This window comes from Achroia grisella, unplaced genomic scaffold (assembly GCF_030625045.1).
Source record: "Achroia grisella isolate CSIRO2021 unplaced genomic scaffold, CSIRO_AGI_Agris_v1 utg1387, whole genome shotgun sequence".
Taxonomy (NCBI): Eukaryota; Metazoa; Arthropoda; class Insecta; order Lepidoptera; family Pyralidae; genus Achroia; species Achroia grisella.
The window spans coordinates 1,144,783-1,171,777 of NW_026712628.1; the positions used below are offsets into that span (position 1 = coordinate 1,144,783).

General features: G+C 37.8%; 1 protein-coding gene across 1 annotated transcript; it reads right to left on the reverse strand.

The window, feature by feature from the left end:
* Positions 1-4,979: 4,979 nt before the first annotated feature.
* On the reverse strand, positions 4,980-26,343 carry LOC131855417 (hemicentin-2-like). The gene is made up of 7 exons (XM_059206691.1): positions 26,249-26,343; positions 17,986-18,138; positions 8,361-8,503; positions 6,358-6,574; positions 5,625-5,800; positions 5,322-5,484; positions 4,980-5,122 (listed from the first exon to the last, which is right to left on the reverse strand). Exons 2-7 carry the CDS (start codon positions 18,035-18,037, stop codon positions 4,980-4,982), a joined length of 894 nt encoding a protein of 297 aa, XP_059062674.1. The 5' UTR covers positions 18,038-18,138; positions 26,249-26,343.
* Between the last annotated feature and the right edge of the window lie 652 nt (positions 26,344-26,995).

Genomic DNA, 26,995 nt, shown 5'->3' on the forward strand with positions numbered 1-26,995 from the left:
AGTTAGTGATTGCACTAATAAAAGCTTACGTAACAATAACAAACTGATTTTACCTAAATGTCGTTTGGCTAAAGTTAGTAATTCGTTTTATGGCAATTGCGTAAGGTTTTACAATAAAATACCAGAGTCTGTTATAAATCTGCCAGAAAAAGATTTAAATGTCAAATAAAACAGTTCCTTTGCAAAAAAGCTTACTATAAAATTGAAGAATTCGTTAACGATAATAATGTTTTTATAGAAAAACTTTAAATCTATAGCACTGACAATATTATCTGATTACATTAATAATGAGTGCGTAGCGACTTCTATGTTGATTATCGCATGCCTCTTACTTGTTATACTGTAATTATTTATATAAAAAAAAACATCTATTAAAAAGAGCAACACACAAGTTTCTTGCTCATTCTTCTTGTGATGAATCTGCATTCCGAATGAGTGGTAGAATCAAAATATGACTATTCAAAAGTGCTTGTAATGAGTTTATTTGAATAAAGATTATTTCTATTTCTATTTCACAGGTATCCACGCTGATGACTTTTTACAAAGTCAATTTCGGTGAAAGATATGTTAAGTTCGTTCGGTGGTTACAAGTAGTTCAGGATGGATCCTTATATGACAATATTATGACAATGAATATTTATGTTAAAAAAAGGACACCAAGTCGCATGTAACAGCAAGTTATTTCTCATTGTCACTCATTAAACGACGACAAGACAAACAAATATTTTAATATAATTGCTAGCTCCCCTGAATAACTGAATGTGTTCATAAATAATATAATATACACGCTGACGTACATATATCTCTTATAAGAGTAACCATTTCTAAATACTTATTTTTTTCCCCTAACTCTCAAACCGTTTCAAGATGAGACAATTTTCGTGATGTAAAACTTGTTTCTATTCAACCGAATGATTATAGCCAGTCAACGTAAAATTTCATTGCTCGGGTTTCCGGCATTTTCCTGTTGAATTCTCATCGAATAGATGCGACGTTACTGGTTGGAATACACAACTCCTGTGTCTACTTAACATGCAATCGAGCTGAAAATACTCAATATAAGTTTGAGATCCCTTTAGTATTACAGGCTAGGAACTAGACTGCTTGTTGCTTCTTGTTACGTCTCACTTAGTCATACTCCATTGTCAAGACATATTCAGTCAGCATTATTAGCTTTAGCAATTTGTTTTAAAATTTCAAGCACTGTAGATCATTGGTAGAGTGCTATCCTGCTCATCATGATAGTCGTGTCTTTATCCTAATATTTGGAGTAGATACAGTAGTCATCTACTTCAACTGATACCTATCGGCCGTTATATTTGAGCTCGCTCTCCTTTTAGGCTTGTCATCTTTCATACAGTCCATCCAGCGTTTTCCTTTATATCCACGTTCATATTAAGTACGTTCGTTAAGACATGGTCCTCGCGTGTCCGCATGACATTTCCTTAGTAAGACAATCTGTTACCTCGCAAGCTCTCTATTACTTGCACAACCTTCAAGTTAAATGGAAAAATAAAAAAACTTCAAGTTCCCCTTTTATACATATTCCTTATTCAGTCATTGGTTATCCCATAAATCCATCTAACGATTCTATTCTTCTACCACTGCGAATTATAGCCACCAGTGTATACATATTTCTATGGATACTCTGACTATGCAACTGTATCTCTATAATGATAGCCCACGTGGACGGAAGAAGGGAGAGGTAGGGCTCCTGCAGAATGGACTGATCCTGTACCAGATGCTGTCGGCGGTGCACTTAGCACAGGATAAATATGCCTGGAAAGATTTGATTGGAAGACGCATTCCTGGTGATCAACACTCTCAGCTTTTAGAAATCGACAAAGAAGAAGAAGACTATGCAACAACAAACGATATAAATAGAAAGATAGCCTACGATGAGATTGAAATATGTTTGCAGGAATTTATAAGAAATATTTACTATGGTATATTATTAGCGATGGGGAGAATGAGGGTAGTTCACATAACGATCCCCTCGATATTACATGTATTAAAACAAAGTAGCGTTGGTGTCGTAGCGTACAGTAACACTTGTTGAGTCGGCGCGGCGTGGCGCGGCATACACAGTACCGAACTAAATTCTTATATTCAGTTATTCGTATTATGTTACGAACTGTAAGTACCCGCAGCTAAATAACTATCAAAATATATTCTTACAGTTGTTTGGCGACGAAGCTATTGCAGACGGTTTGTTCATATGACTTTATGAAGAGACACTGAGTAAGTTATCATGCATGACAATTGGAATTTAGCTACATAGTTAACTAGCTGTGTCCGCGACTTCGTCCGCGTGTTATAGTGACTGACCAAATAAAAAAAAAACAATAATCTGGCAAAAAAAACGTTGCGTCGTTCTAGCTTCAAAAATGACGATTTTACATACAAACTTTCATCCCCAATTTTATTTTACTCCCTTAAAGGTAAAACTTTAAAGGTCATATTTATTTATGTTTCATCAACAGCCTAAAAAATAAGTATCAAGTTTCTAGCTTTGAAAATGTCGATACAACCCTTCTACTCCGCTTTCACCCCCTTACAATACTTTTTTCGCATTAAACGACCTATGTCCTTTCTCAGGGTCTACACTATCGGTGTACCAAATTTCATTTAAATCGTTTCACTAGATTTGGAGCAAAAGCGAGACAGACAGACAGAATTACTTTCGCATTTATAATATTATATAGTAAGGACAATTTACGTACAGAAACTTAATTAGTTCCCGAGACTGTATCGGGAACATTCTTTGTTTTAAGTAAACACTAATTAATTGCCAAGCCAATACATTAAACTGAAAAAATTAAATAGAAATTTGTAATGGAAATTTGATTTAAAATCGCCTTTTTTAGGACCGGGAATATATTACACTAGCTGTGCCCGCGTCTTCGTTCGCCTTGTTATCAAGAACACCTCATACATATTTTTTGGGTAACTTGAACAGTTTACGCAGCGTATGCAATGTTAGCCCTCAAATATGAATAATTTTCCCCGTTTTTGTAACATTTTTCACTGATGCTTCTCTTTTATTGGTCGTAGCGTAATGTTATAACAAATGGAATATCCAACATGAAAATATTTTTTTAATTCGAACCAGTGGTTCCAGAGATCAGCGCGTTCAAACAAACAAACAAACAAATAAACAAACAAATTCTTCAGCTTTATAATATTAGTATAGATGTTATATGTTTTAAGACTTGTGTCTTCACTTTACTTTGTGTAGACACATCACCTCAGTGGGTTTATTCAGTGCTGGATATTACTGTTGCTAGCGACTCGGGACCTCCCTCCATGCTTCGTCAATTACCAGGCAACAATGACTACGCTCCCAAGCCATAGTTTTGGTCTTTTTGTTGAAATTCTTCTTCTCCTCCGTCTGAATTTGCTACTAAACTCTTTTATAAACTGAGGCATATATCACGCTTATTTCTCCATATCTGTTTTGTACAAAGATTCCCTCGGGGGATGTGTGCTCCGACCGAACGTGTCCATTGAACAACACACACTCTGCCAAATGTTACGTCACCGTAGAGTTACCAACCGTCCTGTTTTCCCAGGACGTGTCTTAGTGTTTGATGTGTCCTGGGTAGTCCTGAATAGTTATTTGTCAGCATCCTGAATTTTTAAATACACGCGCCTCTTAATTACTGATTTTCAACAGTATAATTGTATCAAATACTTTTTATTAATAACCTGATTATATTAATTACTTGAATGTTACTACGTGTTAATATAACTGTTGCAACACTATTACTGCGTTCTGTTTTTAAACTGGATAGTCCTGGTTTTTTGAACTTTGAATCCTGATTTTTTAAATTTGTGCTTGGTAACCCTACATCGTAGTAATACGTAATATTAAAATTGTATGTATATTCGGTAGTGGATGGCTACCTGCCTGGCACCTAGTGACTGCGTAATGTTTGCCAACAGTTAAGGCGCCACAAATATGACTTGGCAGCTCTATTTTGATTTAAGAGCCAAATTTTAAAATTTCTACTTATAATATTTTTTACGATCTCATTAAAATTGTTTTGAGGATATATAAATATATAATGTTAAGACTTGCCCTGTCCGTATCTTAATAATATTATAGTTATCTGCTCAAAATCGCATGTGTACATCTTAAACTAGGCTAATTCCTCACAATATACTTTATTACTCCCAAATTTGAATTTTAAAATATATCTGTATCATTGTAAACATGTACAACATTTATTTGATAATAATACGAGCTGAGTTTCTTGTCAGTTCTTTTCATCTCGAAATCATTTCGAACTGACGGTAGATTTGACATATCATAAGAGTCTGTAATAGACCTACATGAATAAAGATAGTTTGAATTTATAGTTCAACTTAATGTCTGTATTCAACAAAGGGCTGCTCTATTATTGTGTTATTGTGATCGGCGTCCGATATTTAAATAATCAACGTAGCACGTGAAACGGAACCGTCCGTTCTAAATACGGCCGCTGTTGTTATAAAGACGCCGCCGATCACGTCCCACGATTGACGGAACTGTCCAATTTAACGTTATTTACAAGCGAGCTATGTAACGATATACTAAAACAGACTATTTCTGTAGGCGGCGGCGCGTGGACGTGTACGTGTACGTGTACGTGTACTAGTAGGTAGGCGGGCGGCGCGTGCCCGCGCGGACGCGGACGCTCCAATTCTCTAAACAAACAATCACACTAATAGTCGCTGCCTCTAATAGCGTTCTTATTAGAGCCCCAAGTATGTAGCTCCACGCGCGGCGCCGCTCGCGGGCGCGTGCCAACCGTATCCCACTTACATCCTCCGCGACCACGTCAAATGTAATTTAGTCAACACAAACGACATTAAACCGTTATTAACGAGCTATATTTTCGGTCACACCAACTCTATTATAAATAGCAGTCATTTACAATATTTACAGAAATACAAAATATACAGAAACGTAACAGTCCGTTAAGTCGTCGATGCGATTAGGTATTGAGTATGCGCAGCGCCGGGACAGCGGCTGGTACGAGTACTAGCGCCAGTGCGAGGTGGGCCCGGCGTGGCGGCGGCGCGGGGCTGGCGCGGACCGCCGCCGCCTGGTCACGCTGCATCGCCTCCAGGTCTCCCTCTGCAAATACACATACACACTTGATCATTCTTTCCTCTAAAAATCCATACTTATCTTCGTGACCGTCGGCGGTAAATGATCCCGTTTACGATATGTTTGGAAGCAGCCAAACTTCATGTAGTAATATCAAGAGGCACGGTCATAACATGAAAGCACGTTACGTTGCTCGGTAACAGAACATAGTCGGTAAACAGGGTACCTGCGAGCAGCAGCGTGAGACCGGCGGCGCGGCCCCCGGCGCGGCACGTGTACCGGCCGGCGGCGGGGGCCCCGAGCGCGGCCAGCGTGAGCCGCGACACCGCGCGCGCCGCCCACCGCTCCGTGTCCAGCCACACGCCGCCGCCCTCCCCGCCCCGAGGACTCTGTCGCACACCACACCACATACTGTACATCAGATTCCCACTCCGACTAAAGTTTTTAAGTTTCATATATTCTTTTATTGATATTTCTATTTTTCTATGTCGATTGTTAGTTCTATTAAATTAATGTGGTAGTGCCTCACCTGTAGGTCTATAATCTCGTCATCTTTCAGCCAGTGAATGTCGAGTGGTGGTAGAGGCAGTTCCCGCGGCGGAGGCTCGTAGCGAGCTTCGCACTCGAGAGTGACGGTGCCCCCGAGCGCGGCCCTCACCACCGGGGGACCTTGCAGCGTCACCACTGTCTCTGGCACCGGCTCATCTGTGAACACAAACTCAAATAGGACCTCGCCCGATAGTTTTGTTCTGTCTCGGAGGACCTCGTCACAAATTCATACTCTTGCATATTCTGTACACAAAGTACGATAGATCAAAACTGACGATCTACATAGTCGTTATTTTTAATACAATTAAGAATTCATAACAATTACAATTTTGTAATAAAAATCAGTTTAAAATTGTTACGTTTTATTTATGGATGATAATGAAATGGTGCACCACCTGCGCTAATGGTGTATGCTGGCGGGTACCAGTGAAGGATGATAAGTTGAATACGAGGTCAGATCAGTTAACCCATCTTGACAAATTCTCCGAAAATTTGTCATGGTGGTCCAGGGACAACCACGTGGAGGTCATCCTGACATGGTGACTAATATGCATATAATGCAATAGCAATGTTGGTACATTGCTAGCAATGGAATTATTAGTCCACATTACTAACAATCTCTTTTCTCTTAAAATTGTTATGTTGGGTAAATACATTCATTAAAATACAATTGGGAATCATCTGCTTTATGTCGTCTGTAGTATACAACTCACCTAGCACCGTGAGGTTAAAGAACAAGCTCATCTTGGGATCGGTATTGAGCTGGCACTCGTAGCGGCCCGCGTCGCTGGTCCGCAGCCGGTCGATGTGCAGCGAGTGGCGGCTGGTGGTGCGGTTGCCGTCCACCGTCGTCGACACCCGGCCGTCCATCGTGAACACCACGCCCGAGTGAGTGAGGATCTGCAGGTCGCGCGACCGCACCCACGACACCTGCCGACAGTCAGTGAAAGTTAAAACTTTGTGTTGAAGGATAGTGAACAACAAAAACATGAACAGATTAAGATAACGATGAGATGTTACGTTCTCGGCACCATCCACAACTAAATTGAATTGATATGTATGTCTATAACGTAATAAATCCGCTAAATATACTTAAAACTTTTGTAATAGATAAATAATTTATAAAAGTAATCTGCTCTACAAACATATTTGTTGATATTATCTTGTCAATATCGGAGTTAATATGTTTCAAACGTGGGAGCTGGCCGGGCGTCCTTGCCGGGTCGAGTGACTCATGATCACATACGACTACGAAATGCGGTTAATCTTTAAATCGCATGTTTACTACGCAGCGGTATCGAAAGTTATATATACGATGAAAATCGCGAAAATTATAGTATTTGGCACATGGTGTTTCCGGGAAGTATTATGGCAGCACGCGCGGCGTACGCGTGCCACACTCATACACACATACATACATACATACATACATACATACCAGGGGCGTAGCTACCGCCGTATCTGCCATGTCCATTATACGGGGCCCCCAGGCCACGTGGGCCCCCAACGTGCGTAAGCAAAAAATAATTTCCCAAATTTTTATTTATTCCACAGATAACAGGATTTTTTTTAAGGCATCAGTTATAAAAGGCTTTATAAATCAGTTGTTTGTAAAAATTTTGGAAAAAATGACAGGTAGATAATGATTATGAATAAATATTTCTTTTAATTTTATGCATTTTTTTCCTTTTGTGATAAATCTTTACCCCTCGTAAGGGCCCCCAAACACATTTTTATACGCGGCACGCTGCTCTTCTTATACATACATACATACATACATACAACGCATGTATGTATGAGGAGCGCGAGCCGCCCGCGCCCGCGCCCGCGCCCGAGTCGATGACCGGCATTTTTGGGATAGCTCACGATCAGTGTCAGCTCGCATCAGCGCGCTCACATGGACCGCGGCGCTGGTGACGTCACACCTGAACCGCGCTGAAATATTTCAGGCGTCCTCGTCAGTCGTCACATACCTGACATAGTGCGCGCTAATTCGGCAACGACTTCTCATCGCGGGCATTTCACAGTTTATATCTGGCGAGTGATCGCAGATTCATCAGATATTCTGGTACCCACACATCAAAATGTTTACGGTTCCGATCATACATAATACAGATTTCAGCGAGTCCGCGTAACGCAGCCTAAATATAGACAAATATATTTGTGTTTCATATATTGGATCCGAGTCAGACTTGTCACGGAACTTTCAACAAACTAACAGATTTCAGATCAATATTTAGGATGTTTATTCATATTTAGGTATTAGATGTTACTAAGTAATTACCAAAATATGATTACTGAATATGGTTATGTCAATTTATTGTCTTCTTGTGAAGTTCTTGACACTTGACAGGCTGTAAGAGTATGCAGCCGTAGAAACAATTAATAAATAAGAATACTACTAAAGGAATCATTGATAGAATGGGAATGCGTCGAGTATAAGTTATAATCACGGTATATATATATACCGTGATTATAACTTAGACTAGATGGCGCTGTGTAAATAGTCCAGGATTATTATATGTAGAAAGAAGACATTAATCTAGTCACTTCTATCACTCAACACCGCTTCAATATCCGTTGCGTAGTTTTAAAGATTTAAGCATATATAGGGACGGACAGACAGCGACAGAGACTTTGTTTTATACTATGTAATGATGATGATGATGATGATGATATGATAATGATGTCAAAGGGCATGTATGTAAATACTCACGGACTTATCAGCCAAGTGTTGTATCTCACAGTGTAGGGTGGCGTGCTGGTGGACGGCCGCCACCACCGCCACGCTCTGCGGCGTGAACTCCGGCGACGAGCGAGCCACCACCGCCACCATCGCCACCGAGCACCAGCCGCGACCTGCACACGTATTCACTCTCTGTACCACTCCCAAATATAATGAATCATTGGTAATCAAATCTCTGTGCATTTTCTTTGTGTAACAAAGACATTGATTAAACTAAAATACTATGCTGATCATCTGAATGATTTAATCTCATATTTATATTTGGCCAATGGCGGTGACCCAAAAATTAGTGCGTTCCCTTGATTATTTGCAACACACATTTTTCCAGATAAAAAACAAATTTTTGCCACTTAAATTAAGTTTATTTGAATAAATGATTTTCTATTCTATTCTATTCCAGCAATGGTATTTCAGAACCTATACGATATTGAAACCTTCAAGAAAAGAGCTTATTCCTTTTTAAAAGGCAGGCAACGCACTTTCAATTCCCCTGGTGTTGCGGGGTCATCATGGGCGGCTGTAATCACGTACCATCAAGTGAGCCGCAAGCTCGCTTGACCCCTATGTTATAAAAAAACTCTCCACCATGATAACTTTGTCATTTAGTAATAATACCTATAAATTAATAATTGAGAAGAATGGAAATAAACAAATCCCAATCGATCCTTTTTTGTCCTTTTATTCTTCATTTTATCACAAAAAAATTTAAGTCGCTACAAAAAAAATACATTGTTATTCACGCAAATAGTAACCCAACTTCAGTCTATTTTTTGCGATACTTTTTGGGACCTTTAGTTGTTATTTAGACAATAATAAGGATCTCTTATTGAAACCTATGTAAAGTAAAAGAAAAAAATCTCGATGAAATACTAATGAATGGCATTTTCTATTAAAAATTAAGTGAATGTTTAAACATGTTTTTAATTAAAATATCGGCCACTGTATGCTTAAAAATCCGTTGATTGTGCGGAATAGTGTTTTTTTTATGGATTTTAATGAAATGGTGCACCCGGCTACGCTAACGGTTTTCGCTGGCGAGGTACCAGTGGAGAATGATAAGATAAGTATGAGGTCAGGTTAGTTAGCCCATCGTGATAAATTCAATAAGAATTTATCACGATGGTTTCCAGGGGGGGGACCGCGTAGAGGTCAACCTGACAGGGTACATTGCTAGCAATGAGATCATCTATCCACATTACTAACAATCCCCTTTCCCCCCTGCGGAACACGGTGATAACCGATAGTAAACCGTGATAATATGGTACAGTGGCGTGAGTAGGGAGTCCCGGTCGCGCCAGGAGCAGGGCAAGGCCGGCATTCCGCCGGTGAATGGGACATGACATCATTAGCGCATTCACAGTACAACATACCACGTATTTATGTACATACAGTACGATGCACTGACACACACCGCGCCACACCAGCCAGAGATGTGCACGACCCATGAAAATATTTTTAGAAAACAATATTTGCAAGTGCAAGCTTTCTGTTTGAAAGTCAAACTAGATTATAAGCTAACCAAAAGTATTATTAATATAGTTAATCGGGTCTTACACGAGTCATTTTATGGCAAAAACGTGTTTACATCTCTCGACGTTATAACTATGTTGTACTAGCCGAAGTGAATCTCCATTCACTCCTACAGCGATGTCAATTTCAGTAGTTATCAGTAATTTATTCAGCTACCGCTACTAGATGGTTCAACGAAAAATCGCAATAAACCTACTTCACTCACGGTAACCGTACACTTATAGACCGATTCTACTAAATTTTGTTTAAACTTAATCCCTAGTTTTCACACTTAGTATTTTTTTACGTTTTTATTACGTTTCCATTCCAGAGAACTCCACCCTTACAATCTAAATAGGTTACAGCATCACTAAACAGATTTCTTAGCTGCTTAGTGTCTGAAATAGGTGAGACTGAATCAACATATGTACAGGCGTTGTCAACTATACCTGTGATTACTCCAGTCCGGGATAATAATCCTGAAGGCACATTATTGTACAACACAATGAAATACAATAATAAACTATCGACTTTTGCACTCACTAGTACTCATAACAATATTACGCTCGCAGACTGGATTGTGTATATAGAGCCATTAAACCGTCAACACGAAGTTTACGTCCATTCTCTCAGAGTAAGAGTGAACTGCCACGTTCGCTACAATGGACAATGTGAACACTGGAACGGTGGAGTAGCCCCGTCCCTCGCGGCCCTGCTGAAGGACTCCTTGCTCGTACGAGCACTTCATTGCTGGGTTATATGTTGTTTCTGCATTATTAGTGCCACTAAATATAAATTTTAATTCTACGCAAATCAAAGCATCCATAAAATATCTTTGTGAAGTAAAAAGTAGCCGTTTTTAAAACGTTAAATATAATGTGATTTTTTTTGGTAATACATAATATAGGTAAAAATAAAAAACATTCAGACGAGGTACGAGGAATTGAATCCGCGACCATTGCAAGTAAATGTTGTGCTAAACCATGAAGACAAAAAAAAAACAAAGACAGGATCGACCAGATTACCAATGTATTCTTCAAGTTTTTAAATAAAAACGTTTTTAAATTTTCTATATGACATTGCATATAGAAAAATTAAAAACGTTTTTATTTAAAAACCTTTACTACTATTTGATTTATATTTTTTTACAGGCGTCTACGCCGCGACACTCTCTCATTATATCTTAGTGAGATTACATAACCGTAATGTTTTGATTGATACGTCAAGAATACATCGATTCCATTCCATCGATCCATTCCATTCGATGTACGAACACCAATCAAAATTGTGTGGGGTAGGTGTACATTTTATAGTTAGTAACAGGAATATCTGAAATACGTGTAGTGTTGGCGTGGCGTGTGGTGAACGGTGCGTGCTCAACACAAAGAAGATGAATCAAGCGGATGCAGGATGCGGGCGCCGCGCCGCGCCGGTTCCGCGCAAATCGGAAAGAGCGCACGTGCGCCTCGACCGGAATGTATGGTGCCAAATATTAACATTGTTTTATTTGACGAAATTATAATGGCAACCAAGCCACCGGCCCACACGATGGAAAACGCTACACATATATACTCATGGTGAGCCTGTAGTAGCTCTCATACATTGCTGGATACTGGATTGTATCCTCGTGCCTTCGTAGCCTTAAATTGCACTATGCCAGTGACATTTAAGGCTACGGGGAATCTTAACCTTTACATCGCAATATATTAATAACTTGCTGTACATGCGACTTCGTCCGCGTGAAATCTAACTTTATTTTTCTAAAATAAAAGAATTTGTTCTAAAATAAAGGTAGCCTAAGTTACTCCTTTATACATCAGCTACCTGCCAATAAAAGTCCCGTCAAAATCGGTCCAACCATTTCAGAGATTAGCGATTACATACAGACAGACAGACAAAAATTGTAAAAAAAAATATTTTAGTAAATAAAATTGGAGTGTCTGTTTGTAATATTGAAATAACCGTTTTTTACTACATGCATATGAATATAAATACGGTACATACACCAAAATAACATTTTTTACAGGTAGCTTTTTTAACAGGTAGCTAATGTAATAAGGAGTAACTTAGGCTACTTTTATTTTGAAAATTCTTTTATTAAATTTCACGCGGACGAAGTCGCGGTAACAGCTAGTTATACATATAAACCTTCCTCCAGAATCACTCCATCTATTAAAAAACCGCTTCAAAATCCGTTGCGTAGTTTTAAAGACCTCGACTTTGTTTTATACTGCGTAATGATGAGAGAATGAATTAAAAAAAATATGGTCTGATGACATTAAAGAAGTGGCCGGGGAAAACTGGATGAGCGTGGCTGCGAATAGAGGACAACGGAGCAAGTTGGAGGAGGCTGATAGTTACCCACAGGGGACCATATGTATAAGGAAAACAAATTAGTCTCAACTTGATATATTAATTAAAATTGTAATTATATGGAAAATAAAGCTTAAATAATAAAAAAAATTAATGACAAATCGTTAGTTATATTTTGTACTTTTATGATTTTTTTTTTAATTAATTTACTTACATATGTTAAAAATATTTTTACCCATGTCAACTGATTTATTGAATATACTTTTTTTTAATATCTTTATATGCCATAAACCACAATAAAGAAATGTGTATCATTATCATTACGTAGTATAAAACAAAGTCGCTATCGCTGTCTGTCCGTCATTATGTATGCTTAAATCTTTAAAACTACGCAACGGATTCTGAAGTGTTTTTTTTTAATAGATAGAGTGATTCAAGAGGAAGGTTTATATGTATAATACATGTACACCCGAGCGAAGCCGGGGCGAGTAGCTAGTATTCTATAATACTCTGTATATTCTATAAATTCGAAAATTTTCTTAACCTTGTAATGATAAAAATAATATTGCTGTTGCGTTATACATGTACGTAGATGAGGAACAATATGGTATTTTGTTATTATTAGAAAGTAATTTGCCGCTTTGTGAATGACGGGTCAGCGTAGGGGGCGACAGAAATAGCCACTGTCATCAGCGCACTGTACTGTGTGTAGCAGGACGCAGCATGGACGGCGACACCATGCGGCGGCCACCGCAAACACCATCAGATACCAATCTATATATAAACACATCAAGTCATCTGACATACTTATCGCACCATAGACGACACATGTTGACAACCAGTCCAGTCATACTTAAACCACAGAAAACATAATATTACATACTTAAATGAAGCTAACCAACATAATACAATTGCCCATTAAACACAAGATAATTCGATCGAGTAGTTAAAATATATGGCTAATTTGAATACAGTTTATTTCTATGTTATTTGTTTGACGTCACTAGCCAATAAAATAATGCTACCAAACCGACAATCCCATAGTTACGCCGAAAGTAAGGTAGCCAAGCTATAATAATAGTAATAATAATAATCTCAGGATAATTCACACAGCGCCATCTAGTCCCAAGTTAAGCTAGCTAAAGCTTGTGTTATGGGTACTAGATAACTGATACAAATACATAGATTTTTTTCGTAAATATATACATATAAAACACCCAGACCGATACAAACAATCATATTATGAATACAAATGTTTGTGCCGTGCGAGGAATCAAACCCGCGAACATCGGAAGTAAGACAGTATGCTAAACCGCTAGACTGCAGAGACCGTCAAGCGTCACGCTAACCTATGTTTTAACTATTCTTAGTGTATTTCTTTCCACTTGAGTTTTTTTAAATATGAAATGAGGGAAGAGAATAAAAAAAAACAAATGTATAATATTGAACACTACAGACCCGTGATTCAGCCAACAGCATCCCATGTGCGATCTATATATGTACCTACAGTTTATATAACATACATACAAACAGTGTCATTGTCAAATACAGATGAGGATATATATTTCTCACGCCGTATAGACTAAATGATTCTACCAATCAAGATGAAAATTAACATATACACAGAATTTAAAATGAGCTACCAGTGCTGGTCACTACACGTAATAATACGTAATGGTAACTATGTAATCGTGGGGGAAAGGGGATGGTTAGTAATATGGATTAATAACCCCTTTGCCAGCAATATAACATGTCAGCTTAACCTCGACTTGTCTAAGGACCTAAGGACCCCTAGCAGATTTGCTACGAATAATTAAATGATCTGACCTCATGCTCATCTCATCATCCTTCACTGGGACCCCGCCAGCGTAAACCGTTAGCGCAGGCGGATGCACTATTCCATTATAATCAATTAAAAAAAATCAAGTCTCAATGCATAATCTCAACCAATAACATCTGTCTTGGTACAGAGTTCTGTTCATTTACTTTATAGTTTAGGCGCTACGATTACTGACGGACTCGGTGGTCTAGTGGTTTAGCACACCGCCTTACTGCCGATGGTCGCGGGTTCGATTCCTCGCACGACACAAACATTTGTATTCATAAATATGATTGTATGTATCGATCTGGGTGTTTTCTTGTATTTACGAAAAAAATATATATCTATGTATATTTATCAGTTATCTAGTACCAATAGCACAAACTTTAGCTATCTTAACTTGGGTCTAGATGGCGCTGTGTGAATTGTCCTAGGAGTATTATTATAATTAATACAAGTACGTAGGTCGTGTACCTCTGAACACGATAACAAATGTAATAAAAATGTACTCTCTCGGCTGTGTCGACGCACTCAGCCAAAATGTATACCAGATGTCACTCAAACAGAAATTATACGCTCAATAGTGGTAACGTAATTATTGTTGAACATAATGTATCTGGCTCGGGTAATGTGGGCTGACGACAAGAGATGAAAGGGCCCAATTAAATTTGTTTACAACCCGTCCTATTTATTCTGTTCGTAGTGGCGCGGAGGCAGCAGGAGCCCCGGCCCGCGCCCCCGGCGGCATATTGCAGGAAGTGCGCGCATTCCTAGGCTGTAACGCAGCTGGCTGACTGTACAATACTGTACATACGAGTTGCGAGTACGCGGCTGACCTCGGCACATGTGCCAGATCGATAATCCGTGCCTAATACCGCTACTACTCATACATTCCCCTCGATCCGATTATTTTCCCCACAACCATGAAGTAGGAGAATGTGTTACTGCGCAATTAGTGGAACATCATCAAATATGAGTATTGAAATATTGAGTTCAAAGACGTCGTCACGTACAGAAATAGCTTTTCTTTTAGAACCAAATGTTTGTCAGATGTCAGTCTTTATCAATAACGTTAAAACTGGTGCATGAATCACGGCGGCGCGGCGGCGGCCGACTCCGGCCCGGGCTCGGGGCTCGGGGCTCGGGGCTCGGGGCTCCGGCGTACGAATCATTAGATTCCTCGCTGAACGTACCCGAACGGACGCCGCCGTGCCGCCGCCGCCCAGGCACGCCCAGCCGCCCATCACTACTCCTTTAACCAAAGTTATTTGTTACTAACTGTACCCGCGACTGCGTCCGCGTGAAATTTAACTTAATTTTTATAAAATAAAAGTAGCCTAAGTTACTTCTTATTACATTAGCTATCTGCCAATAAAAGTCCCGTCAAAATCGGGCCCGCCTTTTAGAGATTAGCCGGAACAAACACACAGACAGACAGACGGACAAAAAATGTAAAAAATGTTATTTTGTACATTTTTTATATGTAGTAAAAATTCTTATTTCAATATTACAAACAGACACTCCAATTTCATTTATATGTATGTAGATATAGATTGTCATAATATTCCTTGTATATATCAGATAGATATGGTGTGTATATTAAAATTCAGTAACAAAGTGTACAATAATTTGCTACTTACATTAGTGGAAAGTACCGAATGTTTACGTTCACATGATCACACACGGAGCAGTGAGCAGTCATAAAGTATCCTCGTGCTGATTGTCTCCGTAATTATGGGACACAGTTAGTTACCTAGATACATCAAAATAATAATTGCATTTAATAATGTCCAGTAAGACAAATTCAATATTGTCTACTAAGCACTGCTGTGTCTAAACTGTGTCACCCCACCTTACATTTTCCTATTGTCATTTAGTATATAAGATCAATATTTCTATGTACATATTGTCAGTCAATTATCATCTGTAATATACATCGTCTCGACAACATAGTATCATTTACCCGCAACAGTAATGTTTTCAATTAGATAGCAGATTTCTAATTAGAGGTTCATTATAAATTTACATGCCAACAAAAAAAAACACAATGGAACACATGTACAGGATAATAAGGTAGAAAAAAAATAGGCCCAATGGATGTCGCCACAAAGGAAGCGGCAAATATTATTATAATAATAAAAAAAATAAAAAAAATTACATGCCAACACTGAAACGAAACATTTCACCGGTGCTGATCTCCCATTGCGGCCTCTATAAATGTTTTGTTAATTTTTTCACTGAAACCTATCCACGGTGTGCTCTTTGGAAGATTGTAATAGTTACATAAACTCTTAAATTTATACAAGTTAATATTTCGTTCGTAATACCCGAGTAATAGCAGAGTTTTGTTTCCATTATCCTCAGCTGAGTCTGCATTGTGAATGTAGCATTAGTTGTTTTATACATATATAATTGACTATTTTTTTTCGGACTACTCTAATGCTGTTGGCCCACGTCATTCGGAAAGCTGTCTCATCACAAGAAGAACGAGCAAGAAACTTGTGTGTTGCTCTTTTAAATAATCCTTGTAAATTTACATTTACAAGTCGAAACATGTGGAATACAAACTACCAACCAGCACTAACTTATTAGGGTCAAATAAAAATACACAATAGGAGTAAATCAGTCGTGTGATAAGAGCAGATCAGTCCCTACAATGACATCTTAATCCGTAAACTAAAAACAGCTAGATATATACATCTACTAAGGACAGTACAAACAGAGCATTAATATTAATTTAAACAGACATACATACATACAAACGTGTAGTATACTGAATAGCAAGTGTCGTAAAATGTGCGGTAGAAATGTAATTGATTCGTGTGAACCGTATTAGTAAGTTATAAGAAAGCACGCCTGTTTCTAATAAAAGCTTTTACAGGAATTCTGTGGAGCGGCGCACGGCGGCAGTGTAATGCAGTGTAATGCAGTGCAGTGCAGTGCAGTGTAATGCAGTGCAGTGCAGTAGGTACCTACGCAGCTGCGACAGAGTCGCGGGTCGCGGCAGTGGCAGCCGCTCGGTGCACATCTGGCGCACAACAATGTCACCACTTTTTTTATCGTTTTCAATCAATGCCCGGCCCGGCCACTTGTCTTCGTACCGGGTATCGAACTTATTTATATCGTTCTGTACCGGTTGCGAGCTCCATACCATTACGCGTCCTATTCGTTTGTGACATCCGGAATTTATTACAAAGTGATCGTTGTTGTAATTAATTTTGTAAGTAATTTGCATATTTCATTTATTATATAACCAGATTTGACCGCGGCTTCGCTCGCATTTAATGAAAAATATTTATTTATTTTTATTAAAAAATAAATAAATATTTATTAAATTTGATTGAATTGGGTGGGTCCTTTATTCTATAATTTCGGAACGTGGCACCTTATTCTCTAAGGAAAGTCACGGTTTTTTAATATATCTGATCGGTCAGCTCCACCTCTATAAGCTGCGGCTAAGTAATCAATATAACGGCCACGGTGATCTAACGATTTAGCACATCGCCTTACTTCCGATGGTCGCGGGTACGATTCCTCACACAATACAAACATTTATATTTATCTGAATATAAAACTTTGGATTATATGTTTAATTTTTCATAGCATTCCCTATTCTACAAAATAACTTGCAGCTCAACTAATGGTAAGTGATTACCGCCATAAGCACTCGCAACGCCAGGGGAATTACAAGTGCGTTACTTTCCTTTTAGGAAAGAATAAATACTTTTCCTGAAGCTTTCAATATCGTATTACATAGTTAAAAAATATCATTGCTGGAAGGTGATTCCACAATGTCGTTGTGCCTGATAAAAAGTTTCTGGAACCATGTGTGGATGGACGACCGCTATCCATCCAGACGATCAGGATGATATTTTTTTTGTATGGCTCGAACGAGGCAGCTTAGATTACGCTGATGAGACCCAGTCTGTGCTTGCTGGTAATAATAATATTTACCAGCCAGTGTGGGTAGTGCTGCCATCAGCAGCAGTGCGTCATACACGCCCATCACGTTGGCGCGCGTAGTCTGCGCGCGCGCACCTTCTCGCAGAAAAAGCACGACGTCGCCGTCGCTGGTCTGCAGCGCCGGTACCGCGGCACGAGATCACTCTGCAACAACAACACACTGTTGAAGTTCTCTTATATCTAAACCCCTCATTATGTAGTAAATCTTTTTCTTATTTTTTACTCAATCACTCTATATTATACGTATAACCTCGCAGTTGGAACGTTGTGTGTGCACTCAATCACGCTTAAACACTGCTTAGTATGGTACACATGGTACCCATCGCAATATGGAGGTTTAAGTGTAAAGGTGGACATATATTTGCCTGATGCGTCGTGACATAACGCGTCAGAATGGTATCTATTTAGTGTATTTAGTATGGTAAAGTTCATACTAGTAATGTGCAATGTGTTGTGATGGGTTCTGTTGTGTCTCACAAGAAAAGACACCGGCTGAGTCAGAGCGGTGGAGTGTGGGAACGGGGCATCATGACACGTTATACAAATGTACAAGTGCCAGTGTTGTGTTGTGACGCGTCGCAGTTCCACCTTTCCTAGAGCCACGGCTGTATTGATACAATTTATCGTCAGAAGTCGTCATTAATTGACATATATTTTTGAATATTTGTCATCACGTCACGACACGACACGACACGTCACGATAGATCAGACAATTATAAATGCACCTTTAGTGTTACACTTATTTATTCATACGAGTATCATTATCGAGCTATTGTTCCAGCCTATCTTATCCTTTCAGATAATTTTGAGACATATCACCAGTGCCGCGACAAAGATTATACAATGCTAAATGTATATGAAACATGTAACTACTATATATTAGGCTGTTTCAATCAAATGCTATTTTATGCAGTTTAATAAAGTAAAGACACTGTTCTTATATTAATAAGTATTTGAATATAAATCATTACATAGTATAAAACAAAGTCGGATTTCGAAGCGGTTTTTTTAATAGATAGAGTAATTCAAGAGGAAGGCATATATATATATATATAATACATATACACCCGTGCAAAACTGGGAAGAGTAACTAGTTATATAAAAAAGTCTTCGGGCACAAAGATATCCCGAGCCGGTTACCGCCCGCGGCGAGTGATCCCGCGCCCCTGTTTCTCATACAGGACTACAGTACTCAAACGGCACAAGGATCCAATTAATTTATGAAGTAAATTATTCAAAATAAAAGCGAAGTGCATTCTCACACATATAATTTATGGTAATTCAAATATTGTTGGTCGTTATTGTATTTGTAAGTATTAATCATTCACTCACGCTCGTATATTTAATAACTTTCAATAGAACAGCGGGATATATATGATTCTGTGTAACAACTGACTGGCCGATCAGTTCACATTTAATGCAATCAACAGCACGGATTTAAATAACAAATAATATACATGAACATTCATGTTAGTTATATATATATTAATAAAATATATAAGTGTGTGATATAAGTGTTAGATAACATGAGGCAAATAAATTTAAATTATTATAAAAAATAATTTGGAACTAAGAACTAAACCAACATAACACGGCCGTACTTTTATATTTTTATTCGCAAACAAAATATTTTAACGTTACTCCAAATATAATAGAGAGACTTGCCCTCTACCTCATTGAATTCAAGTTGGTATTCTCAGCGGAGTGGGTGCGTGTCATGATTTGCGTTTAGTTCACTAAAATCTACAGTTGATAATCCCTCTGTCTACCCCACCTACCATTACAACCATAAGCATTGTTAACAGTATACGAATAGTGTCGTCATATGTATATGTCATTGACAATCTTCCTATAGCAGTAAAAAGACATCAGTACATACACATACAACCGCACACACGAATTCACTCTAAACATTTTATACATTAAACAGTATAAAAATGTAACCTATTTATATTAAAATATATACCTTAAACAAGCAATATACATATATATATACATCTACAACATACAGTAATATATAAATTGTAGGTATATATAACATACAATATGGCAAGTTACGCACGACTGCCTGTAACCGTTGATGTCTTTTACACGAGTCTGCGCTCCACGATGAATATAAAGTTTCCAATCTAAGTTTTACTTCCATTTAGTTTACACATTAATTTAGTCGATTTTTATATGCTGCTAATTACGTATAAACGTTTAAATCATAATTATTGCTTTTATATGTTAACATTCAATATATACAGGATATCTGCAATCAACTTATTTAATATATATTTCTTAATCATTAATTTATTAAATAAATATATCGTTAATTAGATATACTTAATTATAATTATTAAAACGATACAAAAGATATACAAAATGTAATTGAAACAGAAACATCTGCTAGTCACCTCATTAATGTTATTAGTAAATTGAAAACGCATAGCCGTAGGTATATCAGTTAATGCATAACACGAGTTGCGACCGTTGAGGGCATAAATTAATTAAGTTCAGTTAGCGAGGCGGGAGATTATCAGATTAATATTGTTTGCGGTGTGCGGCTGAGTGCAGTGGCGACGGTGACGGTGACGGTGGTGCGCGTGGTGACCACCACGCGCGTCACGCGACCAAACACAAGTTTGCCGAACATACTGCTCTGTGTATATCTTAATATATATATTTTTCGGGTCATATGGCTTGTCCCTAATGAAATTCCTGAACTTTTTTTACACCACTGAGGTGGTGTGGTGGGGCCACAAAAACCTTTATTTTGTCATATTTTTTATTTACCACCCCATATTTTCAACATTCTAACACAACCTCTATTTTTTAAAAACGATAATATTAATTTATACGACAAAACAATATCTATCGGGTCAGCAAATACATATATATATATATAATATACATATTGCCTATGTCAGTCTTTATATAGAATAGAATAGAATAGAAAATCATTTCAAATAAACTTAATTTAAGCACTTTTGAATAGACATAACAATTTTTTTTCATATAAAGATCATATTATAAATGTACCTATACGGAAACTAGAAATAATTTATTATAAAAAAAAAATCTGAACTATTCTCATTGAATACTCATTGAAGAGAAGAGCGGCAGTCGCCGGCGGGGGTGTGAGGGGTGCGCGTGGAGGGGAGGGAATGTCGTGGGAAGCTGTCACACGCGACACACACACACCAGTGTTATCTCACCCTCTTATTACACTTTAACGTCGGCCATGTGTAGTGTGGTACATATTTTATAGTTCTAATTAATTATTCACGTAAATACAGCAAGGTGCGGAACGACACCACACAATATTACAAATATGGAACGAACTGGTGAACTGGTAGCACAAACATGGCACTTTTATAATTTAGTTTAAGGAAACTGAGTTCAGCGTAAACTAGTTTAAAGATTGACGTTGATCTGAATGTTGATTGTTGATTCTTGATTGAGAATGATATAGATCGCGTTTACCAAAACGAAGTTTAAATTTTCATTCGTTCACAGTGTTACACGCGCACAAAATAATATTTGATGTTATGATTAATTTAATTAAAATAATTTTAAGAAATCTTTTAAATTCAATCATATGGTAATTAGGATAAGATTGATAACAAAAAATAGTCTTCAATTTAATAAGTACTGTTGACTACAAAATATATGTATAGCTACAACCTTTACCTATAAATAAGGTACTCAATTAATAAACTAATTTAATTTGCATTACCGTTTCTATTATTATTATTATAAATGCGAAAGTTTGTGTGTATGGACGTTTGTTACTCTTTCACGCAAAAACTAATGAACGGATTTTGATTAAAGTTTACAGTAATATAGTTTATACATCAGAATAACATATGGGCTATAAATTTCCTGCGGGTGAAACCGGGGGCACAGCTAGTATCACATAAAACAATAATACATCCATTCAAATATCAAAATCCGATGGACAATAACTCGTCTATATTTACTGAAATTTTACGTCGAACTTATGAAACTGTTAAATATAGCACGTGTGAATGCTTTATCTATTTATAGTTCAAATATAGTTATTGGTAAGTGTAATTATATTGTTATAATGTGTTCCAAATGTTGTCGTCTGAGGCGCACTGCAATCTACATAAGTCAGAGCTTACTCATGTAAGTATGAATTCAACGCCATTTGTGGAATACGTAAAACACTAACTAATTAAAGATATAATGTGTAACTTTTAATTTCGTATTATATTCTTCAGCACAATCAAATTATTTGCATTGATGTAAAACTTCGGATATAGTTACATTATTTACAACACGGTTGCAGTTTGGAACCGCCACTGATTGCCTTTGTTCTAATGATTTATAATGAAGCAGAAGCACCGTCCGATCGTCCGGGCGCCAGGTGTTCTGCTCCAAACAAATGTCGCCGCCCCGCGCCGCCCTGCGCCGCCCCGCGCCGCACCATGCACCTAACACACCTATTTCGGACACGTGTTGATGTTCTGCCGTCCACATCCCGTTTATAGCGTTTTCAAATTATTTAAACCAACTTTGAAGCTAAAACTCGACTGTTACATTTCATCAACATACATCAAGAACCGAGTGACGGCGGTAGGTTTCCCTGTCACGTTGGATTTAAATATATCCACCGGAATACAGGCAAGTGTTGCGGTCAAGTCGTCGCCGCGTCGCCAGTTCACGACGCTTTTTTTATACCACGATGGTGGCAAGTCGTGGTCATTACATGTGCATGTTGCCCACCCTATTGGTAATCAGGGCCCCTGCCCCACTGGGCACACTGGGCACGTGTCCAGGGTCCCACGATGTATTGGGGCCTCCTAGTCGAGTCTTGTCCCTATTCCATTACTAAACAATAACCGATAGCTACTCTACTCTCGCCTGAAAATCAGTCTTAACAAATGCTTACCGACTGTGGTCAATTTGTTATTTTTTTATAAATGTCAAACAAGAACATGAACCCCTCATCACATAACGACTTTTTAAAATTATTTTTGCATCTCTAAAGAGTCACGTTCAAAAATGACTTTGTCATAATAAAATAGTGCTTCATTACTATGGTCATAGGGGCCCCATTATCCTAATATGCAAAGGGCCTCTAATTGGTACAATGTTATGGAGTTCTGAGGTCGTTATTGGCTTATCTCCGCTTCGGATGGAAGCTGGATGTGTCGTCGTCGTTCGAGTGGAACTGTTGCTGATGGCTATTTCTGCGCTATCGGATGGTACACAAATAGCACGCCCGGAATACCGCCCAAAGGTTAGCTAAATATCGCTGCATGTTGTCACAACGACATCTTGGTGCAGCTGCGTGCCACTCGTCAACAACACGCTCGCGTCCCGCATCCATGTACTGACGAACCTGACCCACGCACGCCTCTACATATATGACATTAATTTTTTATTTTATTTATAACTCTTTATTGGACCTTTAAAAAAATACAAAACAAAACAATATCTATAGTATGTAGGACTGTAGGTCCAAACGGAGGTCTTATCGCTTAAAGCGATCTCTTCCAGACAACCTTTGTGTAGAGGAGAAAAGACAAAAGGTGGTGGGTGGCGCAAGATGGAATGAATAAACATAAATAATAATAATAATATATCATATATATACATAATATAAATATTTATACATACATTATACTTAACATACATATAAAATAAACTGTATAATATAAAACTAAAGAAATATCTATACACAGTAAATAATTAAATGAATAAAGATATTAAACAATATTTTTAACTATTTTAATATTCTACTGTTTTAGTCCGTAGGGCGCAGGTACTCCTTACTTGTATTTAATTTTACTTTCTAGAATGTAAAACTCTTTCAAGAGAAAGCAGTGACTTCATTCAGTAGTTAACAGTCGTCCGAATCGCAGTTTAAACCACTATATTTGTCAAATTCCCAATGAAATGTACACTACTACATCGTTTTTCTATAATTGTTAGCTAGCGGCCTATATGAACAACACTGATAACCGTCGTACCACTCATACATTTCCATTCGAAAGGACTAAGAGTCATGCCTATTATCCTGTTTCACTGCCTAATCGTGCCTGACCCTACAACCGAAACAGTTTGCTATGGAAACTGCTCGGAGTCTGCAATATCTGAGAGTGACGTCACTGAAACTGATGTTATGACATCTCATATCACTGCACGGCTCATATCTCCCACATAGGCGTCGGCTGTAAGCCCCCGTGCTATAACGTCATAGGTAAGTAAGTGTATGGTTATATTTTCGGTTTTCTTTGTCTTTTTGCTGTCCGTTCTCGTTGCATAGTAGGATTGTTGTGATAACTAACAAATAAAAATATCAGTCAGGTACAGCCGCCGACCACGATACTTGCAACATCGGAGAGCATGTGCAGCGTATGTATGTACTCACTAGCTTTTACCCGCGACTTCGCTCGCATACCTTCATTACTGGGTGTTATATGGCGCTGAAGTTGCAAAATGTTGATATTTTATAATTTTTATTTTTTAATAAAAACTAGCCACTCGCCCCGGCTTCACCCGGGTGTACATGTATTATACATATAAACCTTCCTCTTGACTCACTCTATCTATTAAAAAAAACGCTTCAAAATCCGTTGCGTAGTTTTAAAGATTTAAGCATACATAGGAACGAACAAACATCGACAGCGACTTTGTTTTATACTATGTAATGATGATGATATTTTTTTGTTCATTCTAATACCTCCTAGAACATGTGTACAAAATTTCATGATGATCGGTTCAGTAGTTTTTGCGTTAAAGCGTAACAAACATCGCTACTATCACATTTATAATATTAGCAAGGACATGATGTAGACAACAACAACAACAACTGAAGCAACTACGTATGTCCCTGCAGCACACTCATATTGTGTTGTAAGTCGCAGCTTGTTCGCCCCAGCTTAAAGCTGTAAAGTATAGTATACAGGTATATATATATATACACTATAGAGTGTATGTAGATGACATAATATAGATAAGAGAACAACAGATTCGTTCACGTACAGATATCTATACTATACATATAAATAAAAGTGGGGTCTGTTTGTAATATTGAACTGTTTTTTACTACAAGCATATGAATGTAAATACGGTACATACCTACACCAAAATATCATATTTTACAATTTTTGTCTGTCTATCTGTTTGTTCCGGCTAATCTCTGAAATGGTTGGACCGATTTTGATGGAACTTTTTTAGCATGTACCTGATGTAATGAGGAGTAACTTAGGCTACTTTTATTTTAGAATATTACATTCCATGCGGACGAATTCGCGAGAACTGCTAGTATAAAATAAAAACTAAACCTATCTTTAGTCATTACTTTATACACCTACTAGCTGTACCCTAGATTTCACCCGCATATAATTTATAACTTATGTAAGAGTATTATTATGATGTATAAGGTATGTGACTGCAAATTTTGATTAAAAACGGTTCAGTAGTTATTGCGTGAAAGAGTAACATGCGTCTATCCATCCATACTCACAGACTTACATGTTTATAATATTACAATCAGATCAATTTAAAATAAATAGTCAATCAATGTTACAATACAGCTAATATATTTATCACTGCGTGCTCAGAAATGGTAATTTCTGTAATTACGGGTAATTACAGAAATAACCATGCATGATGTCGTATAGTTCCGTTCTCTGACTTTTACACTAAATAATAGATTGACCACTAATTATGTTGATTGTTTGTTTGTTTGATGTTGTGATAAAATAAATAGTAATTGTTTGACTGAAGTACCGTGTATACGTTCATAATTTAGTGAAAAGCTGTTAATTTAAAATTACAAACAGACACTTTAATTTTATATATCTGTATAGTTAAAGAAATATATGTATCCTTAATTAGTGTTCTCCTTAATTAACGTGTTACACAGAAAACCAAATTGACATATAAATTATAATGAATGTCGACCATAGCGAATGTTACGAATTTCTATAAAGAAAATTATTTATATATATGTAGATATTTATTCGCTAGCATAGTAGGAAAATATTTGGATGTTATTATGATATAAATATCCGCACATACTACATATAGCAGGGCCGCGACCTAATTGGGTGTCACATGTTGTTTGCCAATTGATTTTTAATTATTAAGAAACACTTCCCAAGTGGAATTGGGACATTCGGATCATCACAGCACCCACACGTTCCAAATGAAGCGACAGGCGGAAAGAAAATTGTGCAATTTAAATAAGTAAATTGGTATATGTTTATAATTATATTGCTGAATATCTACTCACATACCATACATTATTCGAATCCTTAGCAATTTAATTCACAAAATTTCCAATAAAGTCAAATTGTCTGATATCAAAGTTTAAAGTTCCGAGCACAGGATCGTACTCGTCAATCACACACCGCACTACAACGACGCGCGGCGTCGCAACGTGCATGCGTGCGCGCACTCCCACTGCGGCGGACTGAGTAAATGGAGTTTAGTTCAAATCACGCACAATGCGTAGCGGTGACGATCCCGCCCGGAGGCTGGGGCTGTGGGATACACCTCACTAACTCGTATGGGATGGAGGACTGGACGCCAGCACAACATACGCACGTGCGACGCTCTGCTCGCGTCGCATGTCGCATGTCGCGTGTCGCAGTAGTGGTGGGTCGTCGACTTCACAATCGAAGCAACGACCGTTTACCGTCGAGTATGAACTAGTTAAAAAAACAGACTAATTTTCACAGAGAAGAATATTTCTTCATATAAACGATTGGTAGACGTAAATGAACGAAAACCTCGTTTACCAATTGACGATGTTGGAGCTACCGCCATCTACCTCTCAAAAAACTATTACTTCTCATAAACAATTGGTAGATGTGAATGAACGAAAATCTCGTTTACCAATTGATCAGTCGATCAACCAGTCGATAAATAAGCTAGTTTAGCTATGAACTGTAAACTAGTTTAATCGTACACGCACAAAAAGCAGTTTAACAAAACGGTTCGTTCCTTCAAGGCCCACCTCTAGCTGTGCGGCGTACGG